This window comes from Hippopotamus amphibius, chromosome 8 (genome assembly GCF_030028045.1).
Source record: "Hippopotamus amphibius kiboko isolate mHipAmp2 chromosome 8, mHipAmp2.hap2, whole genome shotgun sequence".
Lineage (NCBI taxonomy): Eukaryota > Metazoa > Chordata > Mammalia > Artiodactyla > Hippopotamidae > Hippopotamus > Hippopotamus amphibius.
In genome coordinates this window covers 71,743-83,335 of record NC_080193.1, presented here as the reverse complement: position 1 = coordinate 83,335, position 11,593 = coordinate 71,743, and the positions used below count along the sequence as shown (strand labels likewise).

General features: G+C 55.0%; 1 protein-coding gene across 2 annotated transcripts; it reads right to left on the bottom strand.

The window, feature by feature from the left end:
• Positions 1–307: 307 nt before the first annotated feature.
• Positions 308–7,910, bottom strand: DGCR6L (DiGeorge syndrome critical region gene 6 like). Of its 2 annotated transcripts, none has more exons than XM_057744629.1 (5): positions 7,753–7,910; positions 7,505–7,665; positions 2,276–2,376; positions 1,313–1,453; positions 308–937 (listed from the first exon to the last, which is right to left on the bottom strand). In XM_057744629.1, the coding sequence occupies exons 1-5, from the start codon at positions 7,839–7,841 to the stop codon at positions 872–874; spliced, it is 558 nt and encodes a 185-aa protein (XP_057600612.1). In that variant the 5' UTR covers positions 7,842–7,910; the 3' UTR covers positions 308–871. The 2 variants fall into 2 exon arrangements, with proteins under 2 accessions (XP_057600612.1, XP_057600611.1); XM_057744628.1 differs by having other exon boundaries at positions 308–779.
• Positions 7,911–11,593: the final 3,683 nt, after the last annotated feature.

Here is an 11,593-nt window from a genome sequence, read left to right as displayed (position 1 = left end):
GCAGCGCATCCCCAGCCTGGGCTTGTGCGTCGCCATCCTTGGCCGCCTCCTCCCTCAGACCCTTCCTGCTCTGTGCTCCTCACCCCGGCTGCCCAGTGACCACGCCAGGCTCTGGCTGCGCCGGCAGCCCGCAGAGCAGACTGGATGTGGCCCTGGTGCCCTGGGACTTGCCCCAGGGAGGGGCCTCTGTGACATGGGGGGTGAGGGCATCTTCTGCCCATTCCTCCATAGGTCACAGACCCCTCAGACGAGGGCCTAATTGGACCCTGGTCACGACAGGCACCACAGAGCTGTCATGCAAGCCACGTGCAGGCCACGCTGAGGCGACTTTATTTTTCGTGGTCACACACAGCTTGGGAGGCCTCCGCACTCGGGGGCTGCACCTGCCGAGGGAGGGGCCGAGAGCGGAACACGTCAGAAGCCTGGGGCAGACAGGTGGGAGGCTGGGCCCGCTCTCCCCGCCGCCCTCCCACGCTGGCGCTGGACAAAAACCAGCTGAAGGTGGGTGGCGGGTGCAGCCCAGGTCCACCTGGCTCCTCCCCACAGGGAGCCCCCGCCTGCAGGCAGCTGGGAAGGCGGTGGCCGGACTTCAGGAGGACGCGTGCCACTCAGCCTTCTGCTGCCTTAGGTGACTGAGACAGGGCCGTCTTCCTGGCCACGATGGGGAGCGGGTCCCTGGCAGGAGCCCTGCCTGCTCACAGTGCCGCCTTCCCCGCCTGGCAGCCCCTCTGCTGCAGCTTCCGGATGAGTTCCAGTAGGTTCATCTGCAGCGTCAGCTCCTGGGATGCAGAGGGGCCCCCGTGAGGTCTCCTTCAGCCCTGGCAGAGGCCTCAGGAAGCAGCCTCCTTTCTCCAAGCACCCAGGGCACATATCAGGGCCTAGAGAGCACCAGGCAGGGAGCCCATGGGGCTGACTTCCAGCGAAGCCTGGCCTCCACCTGCCAGAAAGGGGTGGGAGCTGGGACTCTGCCTGTGGCAGGGCCCATAGGGGCCCTGGCTCAGCACAAGCGGAGGTGTGTGCAGGGATGCAGGGAGCTGCACAAGAGGCCCTGCAGGGCACAGCCAGCCGGGGGAAGGTGGGCAGTGCCCTGCGGCCGGGGGGTTTGCCCTCCTGTGGCAGAGGCAGTGTGTGACCCACCTCCGTGCTGAGCATGGTGCAGAAGCCCTTCCCGGAGCCTCCCTAACTCACCACCTCCCCTGCCCCCACACACCCTGGGCCTGGGCTCCCCGCGACCACTTAAAACCCCAGGTGGAATCTGGCCTTGGGGACCCGCCTCCTCTGGGCTGTGCCAGGGCAGGCCCTGGCCACTGACCTGTGGGTTGGTGGTCACGTAGAAGCCGGCGACCCCTGCCTTCTCCAGTGTGCTCTGCTGGTCCGCCACCTTCCGGTCCAGCTCCAGGACGATCTTCTGGTCCATCGCCCGCTGTTCCTCACGGATCCGGTGCTCCACTGCCTGCCACGGCCAGGGCGGCTCAGGGGCTCCGCCTCCTGCCCAGCCAGGCCTCCAACACGCTCCTGGCCTGCCACCTCCTCTGGGCCCTCTGCCCCCCCCAGGGGCTCCAGCTCCAAGACGACAGGTGGTGGCGTACGGCACCCAGGTCCCTCCCTCCTTGACCACACAGAACCCCGCAGAGGGACTCAGATGCCCTGCCCCAAACGCCCTTCCTCCAGCACCTCCTGTCAGGTGTCCTCCCTGGCTGTGCCAGCCCTGACAGCTCGGGACCTCCGTGAGCCGGCCAGATGCTGGCTCCGCCGCTGCTGACTGTCAGGCTGGCCCTCACCTCTGGGCCTCTGCGCACGTCTCCTCCCCACTGCAGCTGTGGCACCTCCTGCCTGCTCGCCCTGGCTTGGGGCTGCTTCAGGACCCTGTGCCCGTCTCAGAGCACAGCGCACCACCGCCGGCTTCTTGGTTATGGGTGGGCCTCTGGGGTTTTCCTAGGCAACCTGGGAGCAGGACTTGCTGGCCCCATCATCCCACCGCTGCCCTTGTCCCCAAGGCCACAGGGCTCAACGGCCCCCACTCACACCTGCCTGTGGAGGCCCAGCCCAGGAGGAGCTGCTGTCCCGAGGAGCAGGCGGAGGGCAGTGGGGGGGTCACACACTCTGCAGCCACGCCAAGCACCGTCCAGCCCCGCACAGGGACGCGCAGCGCGCGGGCGTGCCGGGCCTTCGCGGCCGGCCCAGGCCGGTCAGCGGCTCCCGAGGCACCCGGAGCCCCTCCTCCACGGCCGTGTCAGCAGAGCCCAGCTGGTGCCCACCCTGCCCGCAGCCCTACCTCTAGCTCCCGCTGCTGGGCCGCCTGGAGCACAGGCAGGTTGTGGGGCCGGCAGGCCTGCTGGGCGTCCTGGTGTTTCTGTCGCAGAGCCTGCCTGAGCGCTGGGAGGGGACAAGACCACAGGGGCGTCAGCAAGTGGCGGAGGGGTGAGGAGGGGGCCTGCTGCGGCTGCTCCACCACCGCAGGGCAGCAGGGCAGAGGTGTGGACGTGCCAGAGGCCTGTACCCGGAGCTCTGCACACCCAGCCCCTAGCTCTCTCAGGCCTGCCCTCACCCAGGGTACGGCCCTTCTCCAGCAGCAGGGCTCCACGGCACTAGAGGAGGGGGAGGGTGGCATGTGGTGTGGGGGTGGGGCCAGGGCTGCAGCTAGAGCTCAGAGAACTGGGGGGGTGAGGTGGGGAGAGACTGCAGTCTGGAGGTTTCTAGGCTCAAATGGCTACAGGCCAGGAGTCCAGCATGACCTGCCCATCACCCACGGGACTTCCACTGAGACATCCAAGAGACCACCCAGGCAAAGGCCTGGGAAAGCAGGACGAGGGGAGTGGCCTCAGCCCTGCCCCTGGCTGGGGGGAGGGCAGAGCCACCCTACACCCTATCCGGAGCTTCCAGAGGGAGCAGGGTGGGCACAGACCCTGGGGGGCCCAAGGGTGTGATGAAGTAAAATTCGTATTTTAAGGTAAGACAAGAACAACTTAAACAAACTCTTCCTCTGCCACCTGAGCCTCCCCCTCCTGTCTGCTGTGCACTGTGCACCTGCCCTGTGCGTGAACCAGACGCCCCGAGGGCAGAAACACCTGCTCGGCCACAAAGACCAGCGCTCCTCCCTCTGAGGCAGCCGTGCAGCCCCTCAGGAGAGAACACTCCGTCCTCAGTGCTGGGAGGGGTCCTGCGGACCCACCACTGGCCTCGTGCGTGCAGACGTCTTCGGTGGACTTCATGGACAAGGCCCCTGCATCGTCTTCCTTAGAAAGACAGCGACTGGTGCAGAACAGACTGGTCAGGTGACCTGGGAGATCCCGGGCTGGAGTTCTCAGCTTAAAGACTTGCTTATTTAAGTATTAAGAGGTATTAAGATGACCTTATTAATGTCACTTGCTGTATTTCTGCCTATTTTACAAGATTGTTTCTCTCATGACCAAATGTGTGACTGAGCCTCCCATAAAAATCATGATGACGAGGAGACCTGAAACAACTGACCAAATACATAGTTCTGAAAGATCCGTGATTGTCTCAGTGCAGCTCGAGATGCAGGAGGAAGCAACAACAGGAGGCCTTGGGCTGCTGTTAGTTAACAGGGCCTAGTCCACTCACAGCACATCGCGTGGCCTATCAAGGAAATCCCCGCCTGACCTGGGAGTGGGCTACATTGGTCATGAAATGCCTCCCAAACCCTGGTCGAAGTTAAGACTGAAAGGGAAGGGACTGCAGCATAGAGAATGTTGTCCACCACCCGGTCCTACAAGAATCATGTTATTAACCACTGCAGTCGCTGACCTACCTGAAAGGAATTCAGGGTGGAGATGGGGATGAGGCACTCTGCTCTGGGAAAACGGGCAGAACTGGCCCTCAGAGTCTTCGCTGTTTTCAGGAGAAAAATTTATGAGTGCAGTTTTTTGCCTGTTCCCATCCTTAGAAAGGCACTAAAAGCAGTAACGAAGGTACCTGTTCCTCGAGAACAGCAGTGACCTTCTACCAAGCTGGGGGCTTGGGTACATACACCCCTTTGCCAAAATCACACATATACTGGCCTCCCCCTTTCCTCTTTGGAACAGTCCTCAGAGCTTTCGGAAAGACTGTCTCCAGGTTATAACCCTCAGGTTGGCTCGAATAAATTTTTCCATTTCTTTCTTATATCGACTACTAAGTTTTCAACAGGTGGTATGAGCCGGCAGAGGCCACGTGCCAGGGAGCCTGTGCTGCTACAAGAGGGACCCACCAGGACCACCGAGCAAAGCTTCCACGGTCTGCGCTAATTGTACAGGACTGGACAGAGGAGAAAGGTAGCGTGGGATGGAAAGAAACCAGTCACAAAACAGAACACTCAACACTATGCAGCCAAACTCCTAGACGGTAAGCATCAAGTGGCCAGACCTCCCCTGTGAAGAGGGGTCCCGGCTGCAAGGAACAAGGCCACCACTCCATCCCAGGCAGAGACCTTACGGCACAGCTCTTCTCTGGAGGTTCCCCGCTCTCCTGTTTCTCAGCAGTGTGTGCACATCTCGACTATGGCATTTAGCTCACTGAGTCGGAGGCTGAGAGCCACCCTCAAGACATTTCCGTAAACACGGAGATGAGAACGACAAGGCCTGGTTAATGTCTACACCATGTGGATGCAGGATGCGAGGAAACAGACACATGCAGGGAAATGTCATCCTCATCCCATTCATCAACGTCACCACAAATCCCAGGTCAGCTTCCAGATTCCATGGGGTGAGCAGCCAGAGGCAAAGAGAGAGCTACGCCCATTGCCCAGGCGGCGGCCTGGCCTCAGCAATGGCCAAGGAAAACAATGGCAGCTGACCATCACCTGCTAAGTCAGAGGACGGAAAAGCAGAAAGTAACAGGCCCTTCCCCACTGCTGACAGCACAAAACCTTCCAAAGGACAAGAAGCAGAGTGTCTGAAGAGTTATCAAAACTCCCCAATAAGGGCTTCCTAGGTGGTGCAGTGGTTAAGAATCCGTCTGCCAATGCACGGGGACACAGGTTCGATCCCTGCTCCAGGAAGATCCCACATGCTGCGGAGCAACGAAGCCCATGTGCCACAACTACTGAGCCTGTGCCTTAGAGCCCGTGAGCTACAACTATTGAGCCCATGTGCCGCAACTACTGAAGCCCACACGCCTAGAGCCCGTGGTCCACAACAAGAGAATCCACAGCAATAAGGAACCCAGGCACCACAACGAAGAGTAGTCCCCGCTCACTGCAACTAAAGAGTAGCCCGGGTGCAGCAACAAAGACCCAACACAGCCAATAAATAAACAAATAAACATATTTTAAAAAAAAAAAAACAAAGCAAAAGTCCCCACTAAAAGGAACCAGGACAATGGCTTGTTCCCTCACTGCCCCCTCCCCCTTTAAAAAAAATTATTCTGAGTGCTTGATTTACTCCCTGAGCTACTAACCTCTGGAGATAAACAAAAATCACCAAAATGAGAGCAAACACTACTTATTGACAGCCTGCATTTGGCGGAGACTCAATCAACGGCAGGAGTGGGAACGCTTTACGGTGGCAAAGTGCAAAGGTCCGTCCGGATAAAAGGCTGTTGGTGTGGGGAAGCTGGAGGCAGGCTGACAGAAGAGGGGCTGACGCTGGGAAAGAACAAGAAAAGAAGAGCCTGAACAGCTTCCTGCACCAGAAAGCAGGATGTGCTCAAAGAATGATGGGGACATTATTCTCCCACCAGCCAAATGTGGCATGACTTGAGCATTCAAAGGGATGAGGTATCTACTCTGGACGTGTGAGTATGCATCTTATCCCTCAATAAAAATGTGTACAAAGACAACCACCCAAACATTTAGGGAAGAAGCAGAACGAATTCTACACAGTCTCCTAGAAAACCAAAGGGAACACTTGCCAAGTCATCCTGTGAAGTGAGCATCACCCCAAAACCCAAGCCAGACCAAAAAGTTACAAGAAAACTACACGCCAAAAAAAAAAAAGAAAAAAGAAACGAAAAGAAAACCACAGGCCAATGTCTATCATGAGTGTAAGGTAAAAATTCTTAAGATTTTAGCAAATCAAAACAACACAGACAAAAAAGATAGTTCATCATGACCAACTAGGGTTTATCCTAGGAATTTTAGAAATCAATGTAATTCACCATAGTAACCAAAACCACACTTGATCATCTCAATAGATGCAGAGAAAAGATCTGACAAATCCCAACACCCATTCCTGACAGAGTCTATATCCCGGGGTAGATGTCTATCATCTGCCCCATAGGGAAGGGACCTCACATCACTAGGAAGAATTTTTGCCACAAACGTTTGACGTACATATCGTCATGGTGTCCACTTTACAGGAAACAGAGAGTGGAGAAGGAGGTAAAATATCAGCACGAGGAAGCCATTCAACAGACCCACAGTGGACACGTTCTAAAGCAGGATGCCCTGGACTCCTGCAAAAGTCAGCGCCACGACAAACGCTGGGAACTGTTTCAGAAGCAGAGACCAAACTGACCAATCACAACGCATGACCACACACTGGATCCTTATAAAGGGACAGACAATTTGAGACCAGTTACGGTATGTGACCGCGGACTCAGGGTCAGAACACACCCTGGAATGATTAATTTCTATCCATTGTGGTTAAACAGGAGAGTGTTCTTGTTCTAGGTCACTGGTTCTCAACACTGGACCAAGGCTGACCCCCAAGAATGTCTGGAGACATTTTTGGCTGTCACCACTGGGGGGAGGTGCCACTGTCATCTAGTAGTTAGAAGCCAGGGATGCTGTCAGACATTGTGCGAAGAACCATTAAAACCTGTCCAGCCACAAATGCCAACCGTGCTGCTGTTGAAAACCCTGGTCTAGAGGAACGGCGAGGACTCGTGGTGAAGCCCTGTGGTATTGCACACACTTACGGACATAAAAACCTTTGTCAAAACTGTAGTTACTAAGTGTCGCTGAAGAACGTATAGGCATTCATTATACTATACTCCCAACTTTTCTAAGTGTTTAAACTTTTCTTAAGAAAGAAAAAGTTGGGGAAAATAAATTAACAAAGGTGGGAAATCTGAGGAGTCAGGAAGAGCTGCCCAGTACACCTCGCAGGAAGGAGATCCGGAGCCCTCCCGTTCCAGTAGAGATGCCTGCGAGGGACCAAGGCTCTCGAGGCTTCGGCCAAGCGCGTGGCTCAGTGGAAATGTTTTCGGGACCCGGAGGGTGCCTCGGGGCTCAGTGCATGGGAACCTGAGGCGCGGCGCGGAGAGTACAGAACCTAAAGGGCGCTGCGGAGCTATCCGCACTGCCGGGCACCCCTGCGGGCGGCCGACCGCCACCACCAGACCTGTCGGTGGCTGAGCAAGCACAGAGGCCTCGGGCCATCCTGCCTGCAGGGGGATGCGCGAGCAGGGAGGATGTCCTGCGAAAAGATGACCGTGCAACTGCTCAAGTAAAACTGACTCGACCCATCTGTCGCCAAAGGCCCCGCGCCCTCGATCCGGTCAGTTTCAGGGGCTTCTTCCGAGCGGTACCCGGCGAAGGCCTCCGCCCGCCGCCCCCGCGCACCTCGGTGCTCGTTCTGCAGCCGCAGGCGCTGGTTGTACAGGCTCTTCTCGGTGAGGTGCTGGATCTCCAGCAGCCCCTGCACGATCTCGAACACGGTGCCGTCGAGGAGCGCCAGCGCCAGGTCGCTGAGCGTGGTGTAGGACAGGCGCTGCTGGAAGGAGCTGCGGGCGGAGCGCGCGATGAGCGGGCGGGCCCCGGCCGGCCGCCCGCCGCCCGCCGCCCGCCCCGCGCGCCCCGCAGCCGCGCACCTGGGCAGCTCCTTGACCAGGCCCTGCAGCGCCGACAGCAGCTGGTAGTGCCGCTCCTGCTGCCGGGCCCCGTCCGCCGCCTCCTCCATGGTGCTCGCGCTCCGCCGCCGCTAGGCGCGCCCCCGACGTCGTCCCCGGCGCGGCGCGCCCCGCCCCCTTTCACGACTGTTTTGACCTCCGCGCGCCCCGCCCCCTTTCACGACGGTGCTGAACTCCGCGCGCCCCGCCCCCTTTCACGACGGTGCTGGACTCCGCGCGCCCCGCCCCCTTTCACGACCGTGCTGGACTCCGCGCGCCCCGCCCCCTTTCACGACCGTGCTGGACTCCGCGCGCCCCGCCCCCTTTCACGACCGTGCTGGACACCGCGCGCCCCGCCTTGGCAGCACCCAGGACGAGGCCGGCGCGGCCCGTGGCGGAGGCTCCGGGGAGCGTCCCGCCGCGTCCCCGCCCGCGCGACCCCGGGGGCGTGAGTGCGCGGTCTGGGAACCGCGAGGTGCCTGAGAAGCCGCCCCGGCGCGCGCGGTGGGCGTGGGCCGAGCTCTGTTAGGGGCGGGCTTTGCGTGTCTCGGCTTCAGTTGGCTGTTTTTCCGGAGTCGACGTGCAGTACGGGTGAATCTGCCTCTATCGGGATTAAATCACAGGCCTTACCCCCCCCAGAAAACCTCATGATTTCTTTTTCTTTAAAAAAAATGTTTATTAACTTGGTTGTGCTGATCTTAGTTGTGGCGTAGGGGCGCCTTCGTTGCCGCATGTGAGCGCTCAGTTGTGGCATGCATGCAAGATACAGTTACTTGACCAGAGATCAGCCCAGGTCCCGTGCGTTGGCGGCGCCGAGTCCTATCCATTGCACCACCAGGGAAGTCCCTCGTGATTTCTTAAGGACAAACATTTTCTTACTCCCATCAGAGTGCCTGACAATTATTACCAGGTAACGTTTAGCAACCTTGTGTCTTGAGTGTTTATAAGCCTGTAACTCTTTCTCTTCCCCAGAACACTGTTTAAGGGTTACCTGATTCTTGTCTCCTGCCAACTACAAATTGTCACTCTCTGGCTCTACAAGGATGAGGTCACCAGCCTCTGCCCTTGCTGACCTTCAGCACACCCTGCAAGGAGGTGAGGTGGAGGTCAGGAATGAGGCCCTCTGCATTCTGGGAAATCTGTCGGAACAGGTCTTCAGATAGTTAGGTATTTTCAGGAAAATGTTTTATGAGCCTAGTGTCTTGCATCTTCTCACATCTAGAAAAGCACTAAAATCCTTCATGGTGACGTCTGCTAGTGACCAGCCGCAACCTTGTGCTCACGTGTGCTTGGTTGAGTGTATCTCCCTTCACCAACGTCCCATGGATACTGAGGCAGGAGATGGATGGGCTCCAGGCCAGGCATTTACAACTGGCCTCTGGTTTACATCTCATGAGGCAGAGAAGAAGATAAGCTCCAGGCTGGACATTCATTACCAGCTCCCTATTTACACTTCCCGAGGCAAGAGACCAACGGGCTCCAGGACTGCATATTTATGACCGGACTCCTGTCTATATTTCGATATCAGCACTTCGATATAAGAAAGAGCAACAGGAACAGGGTAAATAACTGGACACTGGACCCTTTTATGGCAGAGACAGGGAGGGGCTAGACCCTGTGAAGAGATCAAGAGGTCAGACACTCCCCATCCTTGGGGCAAGGGAGACATGACACATGCACAGAAAGGCTCCTTGGGAGTCAAAAAGGAGGGGCCGCCACCCCATAATATGTCATGCTAAGCCTTTCCCACAGGCCTCTGGGCTGAAATCCATCTTGGAAAACAGTTGCACACTCATGATGGGGAGGGTCTTAGGACAGGTCAGATGTGGAAAAGGAAACCAGATAACTGGCCAAAGGTAAACAAAGACGCAGCAGAACTGTCATATTTAAATGACTGAACCCCTCTTTACTGCTTCCTCATTAGGGGGGCCGCCCACACCCTTTCCCTCCGGGGGTGCATCTCTGCCTTGCTTTTGTCCTAACTAAACAAACTTTCTCGGTGAGCTCTCCAGCTTGTTGTTATGCTATGTCTCTAATAGTAAACCTTGTATCTGCTGTTACAGTGTTAGCCTCCGTGAGAAATGCATTTTTCACTAGGGGCAAGAGCCAGGGAAAAATAGCTTCTAGTCGCTCGCCCTTGCTGGTCTGGTGGCTAGGACTTCTGGCTACCCAGGTTCAATTTCTGGGCAGGGAATTAAGATCTCTCTTCACACCACTGCTCTGTACTGTCTTGCCGACATCAATACCACTCCCCCCCCCCCCCCCCCAGGAGTTCTCAGAGGTTGTTTCCTAGGCTGTAGTCCTCATTTTGCTCCAAATAAAGTGTAACTCACAACTCTCACTTTGTGCTTTTTTTTTCCCAGTGGACACCTCCGAACACAATTCTTAAGATCCCAAAGAACCTCTTCTCCTCTTTCTAGTCTCCTGCATTTTTTTTTTGTTGGTGGTGTCACGCTTAGCGTTGTACATGTAAGATTCGTCCATGTCTCTGCATAGGTTGATAGTTCATTTCCTTCTGTTGCTAAATAGTATGTTCCATGTGTCTGAGAGGAAAAATAATTTTTTTCCTCTATAAAGAATTATAGCTTCTTACTTGAGATCACTCCTATAAGAAAGGACAGATTAACAGGAGAAAAACAATCAGAAGTTTAATAATATATATACATCCTGTGAATTTGGGAGATACCCAAGAAAACCAAGTAACTCCCTGAAATGGCCTAGGCCATGTCCTCAAATGCCATCTTCAGATAAAAACAAAAGAAAGATGCTGGGGGACAGGGAAACCTGGTTAAGGGACGTTATCAGGCAAAGCACCGTAAAAAAGGGTGCGGTTGTTACACAGATTTAAGTCCAGGCTTTTTCCACTGGTAAGTTTCTTGAGACAGTCACCCTTCTATTCCTGGTACTGACAGGGAGACACCTTTATAAATGTAGATTTCCATTATAAATGTAAATTTCCCTCCCCAAAAGGGTAACTTCTACTGGAATTTCAGAGATTCTCCTGCGTCTGTTTTTTAAAATTAATCTGTTCAAAAGAATCCTTATGCCAAAGAGCCATATATATGGGGTGTCGTGTTCAGATCCCCTTAACATGGATGTGCAAGGTTTTGTTAGAACACCTGTGTTCACGTCTTTGGAGTCTATAACTAGGAGTCGCATTGTTGCACTGTATCGTACTGTACGTTCATCTTTTTTGAGGAAATGTCAAAATATTGATACACACAGGCTGCACCATTTTACATTTCCACAAGCAACATTTAAAAGCTCCATTTGCTCTACCTTGTTGCCAATATTCATTATTTTTTATTTTTCTTGACTAACAATTCTAGTGTGTTGGAAGGGGTATTGCTGTGTGGTACTCATGCATTTCCATAATGACCTCTGATGTTTGACATCTTTTCGTGTCCTTGTGGACCATCTGTATGTCTTTTTTTTTTTTTTTTTTTGGCACACGGGCTTAGTTGCTCCGTGGCATGTGGGATCTTTCCTGGAGCTGGGATTGAACCCGTGACCTCTGCATTGTCAGGCGGATTCTTAACCACTGCGCCACCTAGGAAGCCCCATCTGTATATCTTATCTGGAGAAGAGTCAGGTCAGGTCTTTTGTGCATTGTAAAAACTGAGTTCTTTCTGTTTCCATTGGTAAGTTTCCTGATACAAGTGTGAGTCAAAAATTATCTGCACTCCAGCCATATTAAAACTTCTATAAATTCTACAGCCAGAGTGTGGATAATTTTCACCCTCGTATAGTCTAAAGATAGACTTTTATTAGGTATAAAATGTACAAGTATTTCCTTCCAATTTGTGGGCTGTCTTTTCACTTT